At 30.9% G+C, this 23,620-nt stretch overlaps 1 protein-coding gene across 4 annotated transcripts; it reads right to left on the bottom strand.

Annotated features, from left to right (window-relative positions):
- Positions 1-11,819: 11,819 nt before the first annotated feature.
- On the bottom strand, positions 11,820-19,747 carry LOC137824374 (protein argonaute 4). 4 transcript variants are annotated; one of them, XM_068630006.1, is made up of 23 exons: positions 19,559-19,747; positions 17,941-18,174; positions 17,649-17,857; positions 17,323-17,547; positions 17,061-17,197; positions 16,859-16,956; positions 16,672-16,769; positions 16,392-16,554; positions 16,186-16,302; positions 15,994-16,101; positions 15,483-15,545; positions 15,288-15,401; positions 15,047-15,212; positions 14,841-14,953; positions 14,597-14,734; positions 14,372-14,502; positions 13,959-14,024; positions 13,311-13,374; positions 13,111-13,222; positions 12,954-13,027; positions 12,470-12,564; positions 12,337-12,368; positions 11,820-12,243 (listed from the first exon to the last, which is right to left on the bottom strand). In XM_068630006.1, exons 2-23 carry the CDS (start codon positions 18,169-18,171, stop codon positions 12,083-12,085), a joined length of 2,715 nt encoding a protein of 904 aa, XP_068486107.1. In that variant the 5' UTR covers positions 18,172-18,174; positions 19,559-19,747; the 3' UTR covers positions 11,820-12,082. The 4 variants fall into 4 exon arrangements, with proteins under 4 accessions (XP_068486107.1, XP_068486110.1, XP_068486106.1 ...); XM_068630009.2 differs by having other exon boundaries at positions 17,323-17,544; positions 19,559-19,687; XM_068630005.1 differs by having other exon boundaries at positions 19,501-19,668.
- Positions 19,748-23,620: the final 3,873 nt, after the last annotated feature.

The following is a 23,620-nucleotide window of genomic DNA, read 5'->3' on the forward strand; positions in this document are numbered from 1 at the left end:
CTATTGATTTCCTTCCTTGGACCCCTCGAGTGGTCCCACTATATGTTGACTTTGACTTTGGTCAACGCCCGGGGACGGGGCGGTACAATAAATATTTGAGTAACGATTTTAAAATAAAAGAAAACAACATTTTGTAAAAAATATATTTTTTGGTGATTACCATGTATACTTTAATCTTACAAAATATATTGTTACAAAATTTTCATACATACATCTACAACCCACCCATTGCATGTGGGTGACTGAACATCTATCACCATTGTTCAAGAATACATAACAAAATTGTACACGTGTCATTGATAAACTCCATCCTCAATACATTGTCGCATTCGTCAATATTTACTCAAGGCGTTGTTTTTTACCTGCAAAGAAATAACAAAGATGAATTAAAAACATCTTGATGTATAACAAATTTAGTGGATAAGACATTGGAACAAGTTATAGTAGAAATAACTGAATGCCTAAGGTGCACTTCAGTGGTGTGAACTATTCAAATTACTATCTAATGATGTCAAGAGCGAAACAAACCCAATATAAAGACTGCTTAAGACCTAAGAATGGATACAATAACATAGTTATTATTACATATTATTCAAAATTATACATCATTTGTAACAGTTAAGTTCTTCAACAACATACATATTAACCCACTTTCTCCGTACCTCATACCCCTCCCCAACCAACACGAACACTCACTTGAAATTTTCAATAAAAGTTTCCCTGGGTCTGTGCAGGAAGTGTAATGTGGGTCACCACATATTCACTCTAGTGTCACCACATATTCACTCTAGTGTCACCACATACTATCACTCTCTAAGTTGAGTGAATTTTGTGGTTACTTTGCACTTTCCTGCTATCATGGCTTCTAAAGAACTCATTTAACCCACTTTCTCCCCACCTCATGCCCCACCCCAACAAACACAAACACTAACTTTCCATTTTCAGAAAAAGTTTCCCTGGGTTGTGCAGGAAGTGTAATGTGGGTCACCACATATATAGGGTAACCACATATTGTCACTTTCTAAGTTTAGTGATTTTTGTGGATACTTCCCACTGTCCTACTCTCATGGCCTCTAAATAACTCATTTAACCTACTTTCTCCCCACCCCAACCAACACGAACACTCACTTCCCATTTCCAGAAAAAGTTTCCCTAGGTCTGTGTAGGAAGTGTAACGCACATATTCTATCTAGGGTCACCACATACTGTCACTCTCTAAGTTGAGTGAATTTTGTGGTTATTTCACACTGTCCTACTCTCATGGCCTCTAAAGAATTCATTTAATCCACTTTCTCCCACCTCATGCCCCACCCTAACCAACACGAACACTAACACTCTATTTTTACCTTTCTTATCCATGTCAAGATTAAAGAACTTCCTTAAAAATTTTGGTACCTCATCAACCTAACAGTCCAAAGAAAGACTCTACATTATTTATACAACAAGACACATATATGCAATAATCAGTCACATGATTATCTATCCAAAGAAAGACTATGCATTATTTATACACCTAGACACATATATGCAACAGTCACTCACATGATTATCTATATACAGTATGACTATGTAGCGACCTCTCTCTCTTTGTCTATATACTCAACAGTGACTGAATTCACAATATCATAGTTTCAGAAAAGACATTTTTTGGAGAAAAAAAATACTAAAAAAACCATGCATACTTACACAAACTAAGTACACGAAAATATATACTTTTAACAATATATTTCACACAAAATCAAGTCATACTCCAGAAAAATAAGCAAATAGTAAACACAAACAACTATGATCATATCAGATATAGTTCTTTGTATATTGTAATTCTAACCAATTCCTCTTCTTTATGTATCCTAACATGCTACTATGAAATAAAATACTACAATAACAGTGAAATACAAACCCACAAAGTGACCCCAACATGAAATACGAAAATATATTGTCTTAAGAGTGTGTGCAAGAAATTGACTTTAGGTCATACAAGAGTCACCACAAGACAAATAACAGGGATCACCCAACAACAAAAATCACACAAGATCAATGTTTTACTTAATAAACCAATGAATAAAAGATGTATTACCTTCGAAAAGAGGATGTCGAAGACGAGACCGTGAAAAGAGGATATCGAAGACGAGACTGTGAAAACAAGATGTCAAAGAGGAGACCGTCACCCAACCACCATGAAAAGAGATGCACCCACGATGACGACGAACGCTGGAAGAGAAAGCTTGCGGAGAAAGTGGAAGAGGATGTGGAGGTGGAGGACAAGAACAAAGCAACAGTGAAGAAGAACGTGAAAGAGTATTCAACCCCAATCTGTTAAAACCTAAATTCACATTCTAAAACACCCAAATTTTAAATCTTTTCATATTATTTTCGTGAGCCCGCAACAAAAATAAAATACTATTATTTATGTCACGTTGGCAGTTGTATGGTGGAACAACTCATTTAGAGTTGTCCAAATATCAGGACTCTTTCTTATACTCACAACGACTCCATAACTCCCTCCATTATCTTCTCCTTAATTATTTTATCTTTCCCTATTGATAAAAATCCTCAAATTAAATTGTAATGTTGATTTATATGTTGTTTTGCATTCCTGATTTTGATCTGTTTTCCTTCTGCATTTGTCCACATGCATGAATCTCATACGTGCAAATCAGAAGATGAATATTGTTTATATGATGCAAGATACATGAAACATATTATCCCATGAAGAATTGCAGGTGTAAGCAAAGATGGACAGATCCGCCACTTCTTTCATATAGGTCATCTAAAGCATACACAACCAGAACAAGGAAGAGAAGAAAGGTTCAGACCGATGAAGAGGAAAGCTAGACAAAGTGGCATAAAACAGGCAAAACGAGACCAGTTTATGTTGGTGGTGCTGTGAAGGGTTTCAAAAAAATTCTGCTCCAATACTGTTGTTTTATATGTAAGTTTAAAGTACAGGTAAACTTGTAAAATCGTTCAATTGTATGTTTCTATGTCAAAGTATTACTGTTTTATAATGCTTTTACTTGGAAACCTTTTTCTCCTCTTTTATTATAGATGCCTTTGCTTTTATATTTATCCACTGATGATAACCTTTGGTCGTTTATTTATACAACGCTTCGATTGTGAGTTAATTTTCCCGTTATTATTCAGTTTGATGCTTTCACCTATATATTTCTTCTTGTTTTTTTTATCATCAAATATTTTTTTAATTAGAATGGAGTAGTTTCTTCTACAAAAAGATATGTAATTTCCTTACACGTCAGACAAAGGATTGACCTAAAGCCAATTCTCTGCTATGTACGAACTTATTCTCTCGTCTTTACACAGTTACAAGTTGGACCAATATGGTGCAATCAAATTGAAGTTGCATTTTTGTGTTGTTTGGTCCTTCAATCATTATTTGCGTTATCTTGGATTCCACACCTTGTAGGTACTGATTCTCCAATAGTTTTACCTCTTGATTAAGATAGGTGAAGTGCTTCTGCACCTTTTTTTTTTATTTCTTTCTTCCTTTCAATAATTATTGGAGTGATCACCTTTTTACTTTCTTTTTCTTATCCTTTGTATTCTGGTACGTCAATATAGTCTTACATCTTTTAGAAATTGAGTATAATAATAATTGATGTACTCCTTTCTTTTTTAATCTTTTGAAACACCTTTTAAAGACAAAACCTAACAAGGTATAAATGTATAAAATGAAATTATAATTAAAAAAGACTAAACCTAGCAAGGTATAAATGTATAAAATGAAATTATAACTAAAAAAACTAAACCTTTTAAAACAACCTGATATCGATTTCCTTCAAGCTTGCATATTTTTATAGGTTTATTTGCTTTTCTTAGAATTAGATTGTGGTTATTGTTGGAGATCCCACATCGACTAGAGATAAGGACATTTCATTGTATATAAGTGGGTATAAACCTCACTCCATTGAGTCGGTTTTATGGGGTTGAGTTAGGTCTAAAGTCCACTTCGTAATAGTTATGATAAAAACTGAAAATTTGTGGACAATATCATAACTACAATCTCTTTTTTTTTCTTGTTGACAAAAAAAAAAGGATTGTGCTTTTTAGTTTTTATCTTTCCAAACATTTTGAATTTTGTTTCCATTTTATTAGAAATTTTGTTTCCTCTTATCTTTCTAGATTATTTACTTCAAAACTTGTTTATAAGATATTGTAACTTTTATTCTCTAATTATTTTACCCATATATTGTTTTGTTTTAATTAAAAAAAACAACTTGAATTTTGATTTATTAAATCCACTGGCAACAATAAACACTTTATTTATATTTGTGCATCAATGATTCACATCGGACGTTTCCCACACTTTCGTCTTTACTAAAGTTAGTGTTACTAAGATATTTTCTTCATATAAGTCTTAGTAAATAAGTTGTGAATGAAGAATTAAATAATTTATTATGATTAAAAATTCAAGATTTAATATAAATAATAATAATAATTAAGTTTTAAATAAATCCAATTAAATCAATCATATTTAAAAGAGTTGATTAATTATTATTTTTATCAGTTGATTAGTTCATAATTTCAATCCAAGAAAATTATGACTATATTAATGGACTATGATTAAAGATTGAGTAAAATTATGCTTCCCTATTGTTTTTTCTTTACTGTTTGAGCTAACTATATAGCTTGAGATAACTATATAACCTAGAAAACCTATATTTAAAAGTTGTTTTTCCTGACCACTTAACCTTTTTATTAAAATTTGTTTTCGTTAGCACCAATGTATTTGGTTATTGTTTTATAATTCTCAAATATATTGTTTTCATTATCTTTGTCATATTCATCAGACAAGACAATCCATCAAGACAAGACAACCCATCAAGGATAACTTCTCTATGATCTCTGTAGAATGGGACAACCCAAAACAGCTAAGGTGTCAACAGTTTTCTTGATTTCAAGATAGGTTGAAACAGAGCGATCCTTCTTGGGTGTGCGCAGAAACTGTTTATGTTTCTTGATTTTGGCTCTAGTTTGGGAAGCATAGTGAGTCTGGAGTTTATGCCAAACCTGATGCGAAGAATGCAGGCCAACCATTTTGGTAAGAATACTCGAAGTCATGGAAGTCAATAGCCAAATTAGAATGGATTGATGATCATAGATGATATATTTGGGATTAACAGAAGGAGATGATTCCTCACCAGCAGAGAAGAGATGTGGTGGGATGCATGAGCCATCCAAGAAGTGAAGGAGATCAAGGCTGCGAATAGTGACAGTGACTTGATGTATACAATATCTTACAATATAATTTTATTATTATTATTTCTTTAACTTTATTGGAGTATAATTATATTTATATTTTTATACTATAATTTGAAACTTAGAATTACAATTTTTAAATCCATTATAATTAAGAAGTCTAAGATTGATTTTTGAATTGTAAAATTCCTAACTTCCCAAAATATGAAATTATTATTTTAAATTACTTAATTAAAAGACTTTCAAATTTTATCATTTAAAAATAATTCAAAATCAATCTCACGTACTCAAAAAAGTTGACTAACTTCAATTCCTACAAAACTTTCACATTTAAATTAAATTACTTTAAATGGAGTATTATATCGTTTGTTGGTAAGTTACATTTCTACACATTTAATTTGTTTTCTTAACAGGAAATGTCTACGTTATCGAATTCAATTGCAAATACGAATATGCGATAAACAGGACTGCAATGTGTTTATAAACGTGTCACTTTTACCATTATTGTCGAGCGAGTAAATAGTTTTTGCCAATTGTTGAATTTGATTGGCAGGCAGTGAAACCTTTACTAGGTTTCCATCAGACTCATTATTTGATGCATTTTTTGTGATACATGATCTCTTAGCAAATAAAAATGGAGAGGCTAACAGAACACCAAGATCGGTGCTTTAATACCATATAAAAAAATGGTAAGAAAATAAAGATTTCTTTATTTTATTTTGTTGTGTGTATTTACATAACTCCATGTAAACAAAATATATACAAGATTTCTCTCTAAATTATAAGCTAATGATGTAAGGATACACTAATCATGAGATTCTATCATTATTAAATAATTAAATAATTGCATATAATTGGCGTACAATATCTTATAATAACATACAATAAATGTATACAATAATTACGTAAAATTTGACTATAAAAACATAAGATGAAAAATAACAAAATAACTCTAAGAAACATTGTATAATAAGTTTCGATGTGATTGATTTGACTTCAATTAGCATCCTTAGTTGCACACGTGGACATGAGTGTCTTACTAATCATTCGGTCGGTCGATCCATAACTGGGTACAATAACATTTTATTTTTCCTCACATTCATTTGCATTGCAGGTAAGAGTTTTGACGATTCAAGTGTCCCTACACAACTCTATAAGAGTGTGGAAGGGTCAGCTTTTAGATCATCTTTATCCAAAACAATACACATACTAATATGATAGATACAAATTTCCTTTCTAAAGAAATTGGATTCAGAACAATGGTAGGGAAAATAAAGGATTGGTAACTGATATTTAATAGTGATATTTAATAGTGAGTGAACATTTTCATTCATACTAAATATCATAGATACATAAAGCTTTTAGATCATCTTTGCCTCCTCTACTGCTTTCTCCTCAGTTAACAGTTTTCTAGTTTGTTTTCTCTGCCTTGGTAAGTTACATTTCATCTTGTTTTCTTGTCATTCATTATTTTATCGATGCAATGGTTCTGTAATTTTTTGTATGTGCAATTGGTTCCGCAACATTTCATTTTTTTTCTTAATTTCTTTGATGCAATGGTTTCGTAACATGTGCTTTCGTTTATACATGAAATGGATCAAATACAATCGCAAATGCATCACCTGAATAAACGAAGTTGCTCGGTAGTGAAGTTGTGTACCAGGTTTCCATCAGACTATTTACTGATGTCTTTTTTGTCAGACATCTCTTATTTAGTGGATAAAAATGGAGAAGCTCTGAGAGCATATAAGAAAATTACATAAGAAGATGGTAAAAAAAAATAAAGATTTTTTTATCCTCTTTTGTGTAACTTCATGTACATAAATATATGAGCTAATTATGAGATTCTATCATTATTAAATTAATTGTTTATAATTGCGTACAATAATGTACAATAAATGCATACAATAATTGCGTATAATTTGACAATTATTAGCAGAAGAATCAGGCAAGAAACGTAAAATGCAGCACGTCATCACTATAGTTGCGGAAAAAGTTGAATGAAAAGACAGACTCTTCTCGCACGTCAGATTATTTATTGAAAAAAGTGATATTACATATTGAGATTATGTTATGAGTGAATAACTTTCACTACATCCCATATTTTGAAGCTCATCCTGACTTAAAAGATAAGATTTTGGGAGGTTGTTTGGAAGACAAACAATTTAAATAAAGGAAAATAACTTTAACTTTTAAGAATATCATAAGTTAGCAGATTTGTATTTGTACTAAACATGGTTCAAAGTTTTAATTTCTATTACATGTATGTTATTTGATGAAATTGTTTGATTATATGTTGTGTAAACATGTATAAATATTATATTTTTATAATTTGGTAGTTAAGTGTTGTTTTTGATATTGAAAATGCTCTTGAATATTTTGTGATTGAATTATATGAATTGTACGTGAATGATGAAAATTTGATTGAATTATATGAATTATATATGAAGGATGAAAATTGTATGAAATTAATGTCATACATTTAGAATAATATATGAGTTGTTGTTTGATGATACATTAAATATGAAAAGTATATGTTGAATAGAGATTGTCTAATTTCACTTATCTATGCGAAAAGTTGATGAGGGAGCTCATACACACACAATATTGAATGTTTGAAGTTTATCATGATTATTTATGTATGAATTAGATGTTAGTCTCTAATAGAGACATACTTAGTGAAAACAACGAATTCATATGTTATGAATAAGATGAAAATGAGATCAAAGCACACCGAAACTATAATGAAATCAATATATTGTGATTGTAAATGGATTCATGGGTAATCGATATGATTGGAATGAAATAAAAAATAATGAGGATTGAGATGAAATCAAATTATTATTTTTGAAAATATATGCTAGTGTTAATAATAGTAATAATAAACTATAATTTTAAGATATTAATGTGTAAGAAAAACTTAAAATTATTTTAAACGTTGATTGCTATATAACTTCATTTTGTTAAGTAAATGAAACTTGTTATCATTTTAATCATTATTTTAAGGGAAAAAAAAGTATTTAAACCTATTCAACTTTATGAACATATTGATATTGATAGTAGTTTTCTTTCTGCTATATTTACTGGATTATATATTGTTATTTATAACTCTTTTCTTACTAAAAAAATTGACTATTTATAATTATTAAACAAGTCAATATTTAAAAAATTAAATCATAAAAAATTGTTGTTTTTGTAAAATTAGTGCTCGACTATTATTTATATGATACTATTATATATTAAAATATAATAGAATATCTATCATTACCTAACTTTTGTTCTTGTTTGTGTATGTCTCTTTCTTTCTTCTTTTTATTTCTCTTTCTTTGTTGGAAATTAAATTCTTAGGATGTGTTTTTTTCATTGGAAGATAAAAATTTATCAATATCTTGTATAGTCCTGTTTTTAATATTAGATAAATTTATGAATTTAAATTAACAAAATCAAGTTTTATAAATAAATTGGAAGCTACGGGTTACAATAAGAGCAAATATACAACAGGGTAAAATTAAAAACAAATGTAGTTCAGAAAAATAAATGAAAATAGCATGTCACATAATTGTCCTTAAGATACGGGTAATGAATTACATGATTGAAAATTATATAAGGTGAACCCTTTTATTTATTGTAGAAAAATGGGTCAAAACCAATCTAAAGAACAAACCAATAAACAATAATAAAATTATGGTAGTTTGATACACTCCCAAAACTACTATAAAAGTGACATAAAGTGAAAGTTACAACTTTTTTATTAATGGATGGTTACATTCATTACATATTTAATCTCCTTATTAATTAGTTAGGTGCATGAACTTGCTTAATTTTTTCATTATGTTAGTTAAGTAAGTTTTTGTATATTCCCACTTCCAAATATCTTACACCTACTAAAATGTACTAGAAACCTAAAATTTTACAAAAATATTTTTTTTCTTAATTTTTTTTTCAAGCTCTTGGACTTTCATCTTGTATGTGTCTTCATATATTTCTTCATAAATGAAAACTGGTCATATTATAATTAAAGTGATGTTATATTTTAGATCATATACTCTTTTATCTTGAGAGTTAGTTAATATATATATTTAAACTAGAGGAAGATGTGAATATCATTTATCAAGAAAATATTAATTAAATAGTAACATAACTAAATTTAGAGATAAAAAATAATTAATTATTATATTAATTAAATTAGATAATGATTTATAAATTAAAAAATTACTGATATTTAATATAATTTCTGATCCGGTCGGTCACAGTTTAGGGTGACGTCAGCGACTGATGGCCACGTGGGCCGTTCTTAGTAGGACATGTAGGCCAGGGAAGCTGATGCGTATTGAAGAGAGCGATCAGGCGGAGATCGGTGATTAGAGGGAATGCGCGATCATCGTCTAGGTGAGCCACGAGGCTGATCGGTCGTTGTGTCACACGCAGTTAAGCTGGGAACGAGAGGGGATTCCCGGGGAGAGCGTTGCAGCCGAGCCTTGTGTGGCATGGCGTCGGGGGTCAGAGAAGTCATGCGCCCTTCGGTACCGTGCACAAGAGTGGTCTGAGGGAGCTGGCAGTCGGTCGGCGCTCTGTAGCCCATGGCGTGCGTGGGCAGAAGGGGTGGTCTCTCACGCGACAGGGAATACCTGGTATGCGCGTTGGTCCAAATCGCACCTGGTACTCACTTTGAGGTTGCTTGAGACACCCAACATATGAAACACGCTAAGTTACTTTGTACGCGAATAACTTAGGGGTGTGACAAGGTATATAAAGGGGTTCCACACTCATTTCTAAGGTACGTTTTTCATACTGATAAGTGGCTAGTTTTCGCACAGAGAGAGAAAGGAGAGAATCACGAGAGTGCACGAGTCTCACTGAGATTCTCAGTTCAGAGTTCTTTGGTGTTCTTGTTAGACTGACTTGAGCGTCGAAGTGCAATCGGCCGCTAGAGGCGCCGTTTGTGGTGTTTTCACAGGTACGCTCGGAGCTGGTAGGAACGTGCTTGCTAGAGAAGAAGCTTGACGTGACGGGACCTTCAACAATCAAGTCACCGGCAAGATCAATTTCTATTATTAATAAAAAATATGATAAAATAGTTTCTAAACTAATTGAGACTAATTTAGATAATAAAAAGTTAGTAACTAAAATCTTGATAGCTAATACTTAAATACCAACTTATAAATTATTTTATAATTTTTTATTAATAATAGAAAGTATTTTAAATACCAATATTTTTTAGTTTATACAATAATTTCTAATTTAGTCAATATAATAACTAATTATTTTGATCTCTAAAATTAATTTTTATTTAATGATTTTTTTTTTCGTGCTAGTCAATATAATAACTAATTATTTTGATCTCTAAAATTAATTTTTATTTAATGATTTTTTTTAGTACTAACACGAATATAAAAGAGGTAAATATAATTTTCTCTCATATTAATTTATATTATATAATATTATTAAATATACGTACAAATGCATAAAAATAAATCCATTTTTATTCCTTAATATTATTAAATATTTCACTAATAATAAAGAGTTATTGATTAAAACATTATTTATTACACATGAATAGAATAAAATGGTTCATTTTATTAAATAATTATATTTATTGAAATTTAATAAAATTGGGAATTATAGTGTAGTAATATAATATAAATAGTATCATAGATTAATAATAAACACATAAACAATATTATATTATCTATGTAATTCTATTTCACATTTTGTATTATTAATTTAAATTATTTAATATTATTGATTATACTTAAAAATCTACAAAAGCCAATGATATCATATAAATAATCAACTAAAGTAATTGTAGTCAAAATTTAATCAATCTAAAAACATATTTATCAGCATTTAATATATCTTGATGAGATTTTTGACTGAATAATCTCCACTGAAACCAATAAGTATTCCAAATTAATAATTTTAAACTATCAAATATTATTAAATAATAAAATATTTATTAGTAGTAATTAAAACAATAAAGTGAAATGAAATAATTACAGCCTTCTACCAGTGTTCTTTTGTATGCCTACTTTACATCGCGGGAAAAAATTCTAAAATCCCGAGTTTTCTTCTCATGTTCACTTACAATTTCTAATCAAAGTTTCATTGGTATAATGATCTTCTACACTTTGAAGGCAATGCAAGTCTATCAAAGGTTCCATAAAATCTTCATTAGTCATGCCTTTTTCAAAAGCAATAATCAAGTTATTTCAACGTCTGAGTTGACAATTATTTTATCATGACGTTATGCAAGAATGACCGCAGCTATAAAAACTAGAGATACAAAAATCATGCGTGTCAAAGTCAAAAACATTATAAAATAGTTAAATCTAACAATTTCATAAACTTGTATCAATTGAAAAATAATCACATTACTTTAAAAAAATTCAATCAAATTTCTTCCAAATCTGTAAATATTTAATCTTAAAGCCCAGACTATGATTTTCTCCAATGTCGAAGACTATGCAGGGTAAATAGTTTTAAAAAATTAACCTAATAACAGGAATAAAAGAATATGCAGTAAAGTAAATGACGAAACTAAACTTGTTCAGGTTCAAAATAGCATCCATCACAAGCAGCAAGAACGTAGGTCACAAACAAGCTTTTATATGAACATAGGATATTATAAACCACATTAACAAAAAGTGCATACTTACAAGTAAATCATCCACGCAAACGACTATCAAAAGAAGGAAGTACTTCATGACAACGTACAAGTAATAAAAGATTAAACACATGTAAATGCAAAGGCAAAACGCTTTTACATGTGCAATAATCTTTCAACAACCTAATCGTTCAACTGTCTTCCCGAATAACTCTTTTACCTATATTTCATTACTATTCCTAAAACTGCATAACGATTTGCTCAGCAGAAGAACATTGAGCTAGAGACATTATCATTCAGTCTAGGCAATTGAGGGACAGTGTGAGCACCACCATGACTAGAAGCTGTCTCCGATCTTTCCTCAAATTTCATAAACTGACCCATCTGAGTAGCAGCCAAGTGAGCATAACAGATTGGAGCAACTGCAGATATATATATGCTTATTATTCACCAATTCATAACAGCAAAAATAATCACACGAGTAACTTGAATACAAAATTCCTGTGACAACTTACCGACAGATATGGCCGTGGTGCTCCTCTGATACCTATCGACACAAAGCAAATAATTCTTACAAGAAATGTCCAAACGATTCTAAATATCAGGTAATAAATAATATTCCATTTAAAAAATAATAATATAACTTACACGTATGATAAGGAGTGTACAAGCTCCTGCAGATCATCGGCTGAAAACCCAATCTCATCTAACAAAACATGATAATGTGCGGGTCTACTTGTACCCTGAATAGGAATTTTTTTAAATCACTAAATAAATTAATCCAAGTTGTAACACAAAACCATCATTTATGGATAGCCTGACAGAAGAACAATGTGGTTATAATAAACCAAGATTAATATGCAAACATGATGTCCTCTAAGTTTTTTTGCAAAGAATAAATCTCAATCCGATATACAAAAAACAAAACCATACTAATGAAAATATAAAAATAACAAGAGGCGATAAAAACCATAAAAAAAAAAACATGAAAACTAAGAAAAAATACATGCAAAATAACACATAAAAAAAATAAGGAAAGAATCCAGAATTAGACCTGGGAGACTTCACAAACTTATATAAAACCATGTCAAAATAGTAACAAAGGGGTCACCAAAATACTTCGACCACTTACTATCATTCCAGCATGTGCACACATGTAAAAATCATAGTTCCGAGGATGACAAATTTTGCTATCAATTACAGTTCCTGCAACAAGAAAAAAAAAATTAAGTAACAAAACAAACAAATATTACCTGATCTTAAAAAACTTTCAAACAAAGAAATATTACCAGGAGGAACATTGTCAGGAGAACCAGCTTGAAAGAATTTAGTATGATGGTTTTTTTGAGCAACAATGACCAAAAATTTGGGATCCCAAGTAGCATCTAAAAACTTGCAAGCCTAATTTTAAAAACAATAAATATTAACCACAAAATACAAAACAATTCTATAGTTAAATTATTGTTTGAGCAGGTCATGTAACAAGCACCTCAATAATTTGGTCAAGTTCGATGTTTAAAACTTGATTGAACTGGGACTCACTAACACCATCTCTAAATTCAGGAAAAAAAAGAGCTAGTGTTACAAGAACAAAATCCAATCCGATAAAGCACAATAACAAAAATACAAAAACTTAAATAATGTCACTTTAGGAAGAAGATGAAAAAAAGTCAATAAATATGTATATATAAGCAAAAAAAATCGTGCCCTGCAGGAGGATAACATGTATGGGGTTAACAGCAGCTAAAAAATACCTAAATTTTCAGATGCATTTAGAAATTATAACATCAAAAACTAAATTAAAAACATGTACTTGACATTTGTTTAAGCCACATTTTTTGCATACATTTTAAAGTCTTAAACATTTAATATTACCAAGTAATATTAAATAATTTAATATTATATTCAAATAATACTAAATAATTTAATATCAAACATTACAAAATAAAGGTTTGCAGGTATGGTATGCACCGCTACCTTAATTCCATATATAGCATTCTAAAATTAATTATTAAATTAATAAATTTCAGAAATAATTTAAGCTTACAGAACATTGACCTACCACGAAATATTTAATAATCAAGCACAATAACAAATTAAGTACGCACAGTAATTTAGAGGATATGTATATGTTAACCTGAAGATGATTATATTTTCAGGCTTTCTATTCCCAGAACTTTTATAGAAATCAAGTAGTAGCTCCCTGCAAACATAAAATAGAAGTTCCTAAATTTCCATATAATACAGACCGGGATAAAACGGTGATGCAAAATATTGTTTTTGAATATGATGATAAAACTAATTCACTTCAAATTATATTGCTAGAAATACCTTTACAGCAACTGGTTTAATATAACAGATTAATTGGGAAAAATTAAGACAAAAGTACTACTGTAATAAAAGAGTAATGAGATGATAAAATACATACTTCTAGATGCCATGATTGTAGACTATTTATCTATAGACGTCAATATATATTACCAGATTTTTCATAAAATAGATGTCATAAATAGATGAAATCAAGTATTCCAAAAAAATTCTCATGTTCACCTAATTATGCCATCATCCACCTCTTCAGATACTTTCTTAAACAAATTGTCAATCATTTCAACCTTCGGAGACTGGGTACGGACACATGCCCTGTACTTTGATATTAGGGGCCACTCTCGAGAGCTAACCACCTAAACATAAGAATATCACGCATGAAATGTTCAATGATTATTATTTTCAAACAAATACAATTCATAAAAACACATAAGACCACCAATCAATTACCGCTGCAATTGAAGGAATATCTGTTTGCCCTGGGGAGCCATGAGACACATCCATGCCAATAATGATGGTGGGAGCTTTGGAAACAACGGGGATGGAAGGAGCATGTTCAACGCCTAACAATGAATTCAAGCCTCCAAGCTACACAAAATAAAAACCAATGATAAAATAAAACAAAGAAATCCCTGGTGACAAACAAGAAATACAAAATATACAACATAAATTACCAGAGAAGGTAATACCATACCTTAGCATTGATCTTCAATAAAACATTAGTTAAATATTGATCATTGACCTTTTGTGGAGCTATGCACTGGGTAACAACTCCAAAATCAGCAAGATTTCTCTTCTTCCACGGACCTTACCAAGTTCAAATAATTTAACAAGAATGAAACTAAACTATTTCATAGGAAAGGCAATAAATTACAGTGAAAAATAAATCAAATAACTAACCATAAAGATCAGAATTTTTTCTCTCAGGAAGCAGACAAAGAAGAAATTGCGGAGCCCCAGGAAGTTTAGACTGCACGAATTCAAGCATTTTCTCCACTCTAACAAGAGGTGGGGATCGTCTATTGCGACCATCTTCTTCAAATACATCAAAAGGTGGTTCGATTGCCTGTCAAACACAAATAAGAAAAATAGTCAGCAAGTTTATTATGTTTCTAAGTCAACATGTAATTGCAGAACTTACAATTCCTTTCATTTGACCGCACTTTTGGAGATCCCTAACAAGTCCCCGTACATCACATCGGGCAGAAAAGTTAACCACAGCCCATTTTTCAATTTTTGTTGGCCTAACTAATTTCTGGAGAAAGAACACCGTCAACAAAAAATAATAATCTTTAACTAAGAACATAAAAATTTAGATGAGAAGTTAATTAAACACCTTTTGATTAAAGTTCCATCTCCCATTTCTAGGATTGAAGTCCTCCCCATTTCCAAACTTTAACTGAAAACAAAAATTGAATTATCAGTCTCGAATTCAACAAGAACACCAATAACAAATGAAGCTACAACTCAAAGTCTATAATTTGCCTTAGACAAAGCCAAATAAAAATTACTAATACTAGGAAATCAAAACTGATATATCTAAGTATATAAAAATATAACAATTCCTACAAAAGAAAGTGATCATTAAAAATTACAGAATATCCCAAGACAAGGGGGAATGCAAATTTGCAAAGACAATCTTTGAAGGTAAACAGGCGCGGAAGTATTTAAATAATCTTCCACAAACACTATTTAAAAAAATCCTTCTGAAAACAGGATTGAATGAAGTGTTTCTTTCAAATTTCAATGATGTTTAGGTAATCTAATTGAATACACAAATAAGACCGGCAATGCACGATAAAAATTACCAAGTACTAGAAAAATTATAAAATCATTAAGAAATTTACCCTTGGAGCTTGTAAAACCCGACCTTCAACTTCAGTAAAGCCAGAGCTAATAGAAATACCACAATTGCGAAGCATAGGTTCAGAACCATAATTGCTTCGACTCAAAGCCTGTTATTATAGAAGTAACATCAGTTCAACCAGTAAATGTTTATAATACAACAATTGATCAAAAAAATATCCAAAGAGCCTTACATCTGTCAAGACTCTCATCCTCTCCTGAGGCTTCTGCCTGGACTTCTCCACCAATGAGGACCTTTGGAGTGTGGATAGAGCTTTCGTGTAACGTTGAAGGGATACCAAAGAGCAGAGCTAAGCACAAATAAGTGGGATAGAAAGTTATTCGAGAATGATCAATTTCATATTGTGGACTAAAGAAAAACAAAATCACCAATGTATACCTCAAGAGGAAAATATGTTGGCCGCTTGGGCTTTCCAACATTAATACATGGAAGATCACCCGAGTAGCGGAGTTCTATGTTTCGATGATTAACAAAATAATCATACACAGTCACCTCCTCAGTATCATCACCATCCACTCCACCCTTTTTCTTCAATGTAAACCTAATATATCCAAATCATTAAAATCCTAACTTGCAGGTGACTGACTATAACCATAACAAGAGCAATCACAAAAATGTAGAGAATTAATGAACAATGACAAAAAAGGATAAGAAATACAGTTGCTCATTGCAAGGCTTGTCACTAAGTCCGGTTATTTTATACTCTTGATTGGATGGACTTGCTTTAATCCTCAAATTTTTCAGGGTCCTCTTGGCCTGTTGAAAATAATTAAATCAAAATGGCATTGCTGAAATTAAAAACAAATGAAACAATACAATGTAGAATTGTTGGAGAATTTGCTTACCCTAACCCAGTCGAGATTAAATGGACCTTTTACATTCTGATTGGAAATGAGGAAGTCCACCACAGGCCCAGGAGTAACTATCATTGTGGTTGAGACATCTGGAATTCATTTTTAAAAGAATGAGTAAAGCCCAATTATGAAGAATGTAAATCCCCAACCGCAGTAGTTACCACAATGCAGCAAGTCAACCAACAGATCGTACCAATATTAAGTGACAAGCCACTCTGTGTGGTTCGAAAACTAGAATGGAATCCCCTGCAGCCAAGCACACCTCCTCCTACATCAGTAAAATTCTTCGGATCATTATGGAAGAATGACTGGCGCACAAGCAAACAGCCTCTGCAGATAGATAATGTTGTTAATAAAAATGTAACATGAGCAGACAAAGAAGGTTGCACCAAAGTATTGTCGAAAATCAATTACAATATATAAGGAATAATAAGAATTTGGTATAAATCACCCACTGTTTAGCAGCATGCTGCCTTAGAATGATATCAAGAACTCTTATAGCTTCTTGATAATTATCAGAATCCTGTCCACGGAGAGCATTGACAATGGCCTGCAATGGAATCTTTGAAGCAAAACTTATCTCAACTTTAAAACTTTTAGCTCTATTTGGGCGCCTCATTCTCTTCTTGTCACCCTCACTTAATTCTCCATTTCCATCAGGGCTGACATTTCCATTACTTCTATATATACATGTTTACAGAAATTTACACAAAAAGTTATACAACCAAAAACAAGGGCATATAAGCCAATATTCAAAATAGAAAAAACACAACGTCTGAACCTGCTAGTAGAAACAACATCCTCCAGAACAACAGTAAACTCAAGCCGGTTGCGGGCGAGAGAGCCAAGTGTAAAAAGCGTTTTCTCGCCATCATAAGCAAAATTCTTCCCGTTCAATTCAGAATTATATGTCTCCTGCACCCTGTCAAGCACCTTTCTCCCTACACCCTTGCCCTCTACCGGACGTCCATCTTCATAAGAAAGAGATACCTGCTCAAACATATACAATGAATGCACAATTCCACATACACATATACTGGTAATTAATAACACAGAGGAAACAAAAGTCATACACTATACTGAAAAAAGTGACCATCAGTGTTTCCAACATTCACTCTGAAGTGATTGGTGAGAAGTCGCAACTTCGTCCCTTTAGAAGCAAGGCCACGTCTGGCTATTGGAAGCCTCAAAACCTTTTTCTTTTCAGGCTCCAGTTTGACAGGAACAACATCTGATGGGATAGCAGGTGGTGGGGGAGGCAGAGAACCCTCATTCTCAGTTCCATTTGTCTCGAAAGAAGACATCTCCTGCATAGTTCAAACATGAAATAACCAAATCCATGCCAAAAAGCACCGTCAAATATCAACTATATTGAAAAAGTGATTAAAAAACTTGGGTTAGTATTAGTCGGGAATTCACATAGTCATTCAAATAAAATATACAAGAGTTTGCAAATGAACTAAATCATCAGATATTATACGCATGCAACAATAACAATTTGCAAAACACCAAAATAAACATCATCTAAGAGGGAGAAGCAAGTACAATAATATTTATTAATAAAAAAATGAGTGATAAAACAAGACAACCAAATGCATTATACATTATACAATACAAAACCTACTTAAACAATAAATTCAAAAATAGCATAATCTTCTGAGATTATGTGCATAACTCAAGTCAAGTACAAAGACATCATAGTATGGCCTACTTAATGCGACAAAAAAAGGAATAACTGTTTTGCAAATTGAACAGCAAAATAAACATTGATTTAAGAGGGGAAAACATACAAGCAAGAGTAATATTTATTACTAAAACAAAATGCAGAGAAACAAAGCAATTAAGTTACCAACAAAATGCATTTTACACAGATAAAAGTACTCAAAAAGCACATGCAATGCAAGGAAAGGTCTACACAACAGTGCAGTCAACGACAAAAGCACGAATGGGGAAGTAAAAGTTAAAACTAATAATATTTTTAAGAAATACAAATAAAAAATAAATTAAAAAATTAAAACAAGGGATCTCTGATCAGAATCAGTCCCTGAAGCAAGTATCTGGTTTCAGAACACAAATGCTCAAAAAATAAGTGGACGATCCGAATCATCATTACATAAACGCAGTTTTCACTTTCAAAAATTTTAGGAAAATATTAAAAAGCAAAATAAGAAAAACGTAGCGGCCAAATCAAGCCGCCAATACACATCACATATAGTTTTTCGCTTACAAGAAAACACAGCTAATGCAAGGAGTATAGTAAAAAAAACTCTGGAAAATAAAGCAACGCCTCAGACGCAAAAACTGGTCAAAAGTCAACGAATGCATTTTTCTTCAGAATAAACACACGCAAAACGACGATCAAAGTTAAAACACATGCAGAACAAAAATACAGCACAAAACACAAAAACGCGAACGGAAGCAAACAGTACCAAACTATTTGCACAAAAAAACCCTAAAACAATCAGAACACGCAGAAAAAACCGTAAAATAAACAATGAGAACAGAATAAACAGAAGAAAAACGCCGAAAACAGAGAATGCAGCATGTGATCATGACGTATATCAAGCAAAGCAAAGAGTAAACGCAAACGACGAAGCAAAATTCGCGTGGTAAAGTTTTTATTACTCACTAACCAGAAATCAGTACAACAAGCTTAACCCTAGAACATTCTACCAGTCCTACCACTCTTACTTATATAGTAGTGGCAGTGAATAGAGAATCGTCAAAACCTCCCTTTGTTTCCTCTGAACTGACTAAGAAGAAATAAAAAAATGAGTCACTCTACGGTGACCCTTGGATACAGTTTCTACTCTTCCCCACTCTCCCACTTTAGATGATCTGATTTCTTGACGTGGACGGCTGAGATTCCTTGTGTCAGATGACCCCTTTTCTCTCAGTTTTTGTTACTTTTTCTTAACAAATTAAATCCTTTCATTAAAAACAACTTTTTGCATTTTAAGTCTGTCGTTCGCAATTCCTTGTGGATATAATGCTGTTATTAAGAATAAAAAAAATTCGGATAGGCATCAATGTGCAAAATTAAAAATATTCCCTTCTCCGTTTAATGTTAAAAAGTACATAAAATATAACAAATTATTCACTTGTTCATTATTATTTCAGAATTGTTATTTCCAAAAAACAGAGTACGGATTATTCAAGGAGTTCTGAACATCATAGATTTTATTAAAAGCAAAAAACTGCATAGATTTTATTAAAAGCAAAAAACTGCATAGATTTTATTAAAAGCAAAAAACTGCATAGATTTTTTTTAAATCAAAAACTGCATAGAAGTTAATTATATATAGTAGTTAGTTAACTTACGTATAACTTAAAGTGAATAACTTATTTAAAAATAAATAAATCAATCACTCATTGTTTTTGAAAAAGCTAAAATCAGAAAAAAGTAGAAAACATAATGTTAACTTTATTTAATATATATTATTAGTTAAAAATAAAGAGAACATTTTTGCATTTATAATATGTAACTTTATCCTCGTAATTATCATTATTATTTTTCTTCTATAATCTTAACTACGTTACATAAATCATTCACAATCTCTAACAATAGTTAATCATACCACACCACACCACAAATTACCTTTTATATTACCTTTTCTTTAAATATTAAGATAGTATTTCCTCTTTTTCACTGATAAAAAGTAAAGAGCAAAGAAGCATACAAAGTTTGATCATTTATATTTTAGACACAACTTAATGGATAAAAACTTAATTTGCTCATATAATTTATATCTATAACAATGTGATCCCTCGTTTATTATAAATAAACTATTTTCTATTCTACTTTTAATAATATTTTTAAAGTCACATTATAAAATTTACAAGGAAAATATAGATATAAAAAATGAGAAAAAATAAAAGTACTTTCCCTTTAACTATTTACGTTTAACAATAAAAGATTCATAATGCCTGTATCATAATCATTTATTTCATGTTGTAACTAATTGTCATCTCTCTTTCAATGGTGTTTAAAAAAAAATAACTTTTACTCTTGAGACTATGCACTCTCTTTATTTCAATTCCTACTTATTACAAAAATGTTTTTTTCATTCATTCACTTTTTTTCTTATTTAACTTGCCTCTTTTTAAGCTAGTCGTCATGGTTGTGACCACATGTTTTCTCTGTTATAACAAAAAAATCTTTCTAATATTTTATAGTCCTTTTTTTTGGTTCTTAAACTTCTCTTTTTCACTTTTTCTATATCTTTATTGTGAATTTCACTAAAGTTCATCCTTACATCTTCCCCTCTCACACAACATCCATGACTTTATTATCCATTTTGCACAACTGCCAATGCTTGAAGTTTTGATTGGTTACTTTGTTTTTTTTAGACATGGAGTTTTGCATTTTTCCTTTCTAAGGTTCTCTTCACTTTTGAAATCTTTAACCAAATTGGTGTTAGTTTGTATTTCTAACGTGCTTAAATTGTGTCAAGTTTAAATGTGTAACTACCCGTATTTGATATTTGAAATATATAATAATTCATTCCATGACATATTTTATTTATTTTACATATTTTTTAACACTACAACTCAAACTAAAAAATCTTATAAATATATATTAATATTAAAGAGAGTGCTTACTCAATTCTTATATTCCTTTATATATTTATAATTTTTTAAGATCTTACTTACTTTATATAATTTTATACGTTTTTACTCACTTAAGTATCAGATAATCGGTTGTAAATGAATATCTTTTCATCGTCTTCGTCCAACTCGTCAATCATAACTCAGAGTTATTATTCGACTTACAAGGTGAGGGTCGGACTTCCTCGAAAGTTGAAGTGGTCGAGTCTGGAAAAGTATAGTGGAACATCGGACGCAAACTCTCATGTCAAGACATATATTACTCAAGCTACTATCTTCTATGGGGACTAGGGAGTACATTTGAATTTTTGTTATTTAGGACAATGTATCATGAGAAAGTAAGACGTTACATGTCACATAAAGACAAAATGTTAACCGTCAAGTGATGAAATGCCTAAAAAAAAGACAGAATTCATCATTACTAATAAAAACCCTCATCGGTATAAATTGAAAAACATTTTAAAAGGAATTATGAGTCACATCATATTGACTAACAAAGTCGAGTCGTGCAAACACCGACCTTCACAATTATCTATGAAAAACCTAAATGGGTTAAAACTACAAACTCGTTCATCCCTCAAATTGGTCATCTTGCACCTCTTTTAAGTTTTCGAGCCTGGATGGGGTCTATGTACCTACTCATGTCCGAAATATATACAAATAATAATATTAAAATTCAATGAAATCAAGTGCAACCTAATAAAATTGGACATAAACCAATAAAGTTTGATGCAAACAAATAACTCATGTTTATTTAGTAATAATAATTAAATAACATATTTCAAGATATGTCTTATTTATTTTACATATCTTTTCAACATCACAACCCATGCCTAAAAATACATATCAATTAATGATCATATTAAGAGATACATCCCAAGGTAAATGATCATATTAAAATCCAATTTATATAATTTAATTATTACCTTCAATGAATAGTTATTGACTAGAACGCATCTTATTGTAATCACAGGTAGGCACACAAGTCCACCAGCTCAAAATTCGTGAAGAGGAGCAAGTCGATCAATTTGAAGGATGAACAATCTTGATTTAGACTCTTTTAGTTTCCTCATATGTCGGTGATTTGCAGGGCGACGCTTGCATGACTTTTGATATGTCATGCATTAAGTTACATGGCTCAAATTACACATTTTTTAATATCTTTTTAATGTGCATTAATGAGTTTTGAATGTCTTTTCAAGCAACATAAAAAGGATCAACCTTTTTAGTCAACATAAACAAAAATCGACCTTTTCAGACCATATGTTACCAAGATGATACTATTTAAGTGTCCTATCTTCACTTAATAAAGAACAATTGATTGCTTGGGAGAAGAATTCCTAAGCTCTGGTAAAATTAAAAAATAATTCATTATATAATTTTCATCAATTACATTTGTATGTAATTACACTGTTCATAATATTTTACACAAGCCTATAATCTAGTCAATCAAATATTTTCATAATAACAACCTCTAGTTGCTTAGATGACACTAGTTTCAAAGGAGAGACAAATTGTTTGATCTCTCTTTCACTTAAGCATTCACTCATCCTTAATTAGCCATTCATATTCTCATAATACTTAAGTGTCACATTATTGTTTGAGTGATGTAATTGCACCATATTTCAAAAACATCCTACAAAACCATTCAACTTTTGAGTAACCACTTGTTATATAAGTAGCAAGAGTCTACAATATTTTTTTTTTTCAATTTCTCGCTCACTTAAGTCTTTAACCTCAAATCATAACTTAAACAACAATGTATAGGTGTCAAAATTAACCAACTTGACCCGTTTTGGTTTAACCCGTCATTTGCTCATAAAAAATGGGACAAGATGTGGCTAGCCTGTCATAGCATAACAAGTTGAAAACCTTGGTTTGTCTCGTCATTTTTTTAAATTATATTTTTTTTTTCAAAAACATTTATGTTAAGGGGTATCCTAGTTTTGCTACTTGTGAATGTATTTTTCGTGGGAGTATAAGGGAGTTTATTGGTGATTTTTTTGCGTGTTTTGAAGTTCAAACAACTATGATTGTTGAGTTTTATGGAGTTATACATGCTATGGAGGAAGCTCAAAAGATTAGGCTTACTAATGTCTGATTTGAATGTGATTCTACATTGGTTTGTGTTGCGTTTTCTTTTAG

The sequence above is a fragment of the Phaseolus vulgaris genome, chromosome 8 (assembly GCF_051622355.1).
Source record: "Phaseolus vulgaris cultivar YP4 chromosome 8, ASM5162235v1, whole genome shotgun sequence".
Classification (NCBI taxonomy): domain Eukaryota; kingdom Viridiplantae; phylum Streptophyta; class Magnoliopsida; order Fabales; family Fabaceae; genus Phaseolus; species Phaseolus vulgaris.

Coding starts and splice junctions, on each gene's coding strand:
- LOC137824374 (XM_068630006.1), bottom strand. CDS start 18,171: ATGTCTTCTTTCGAGACAAATGGAACTGAGAATGAGGGTTCTCTGCCT. Junction 13,375..13,958: donor GAAAATATAATCATCTTCAG/GTTAACATATAC, acceptor TCCTGAATTTAG/AGATGGTGTTAGTGAGTCCC. Junction 12,244..12,336: donor CACCACGGCCATATCTGTCG/GTAAGTTGTCAC, acceptor ATATATCTGCAG/TTGCTCCAATCTGTTATGCT.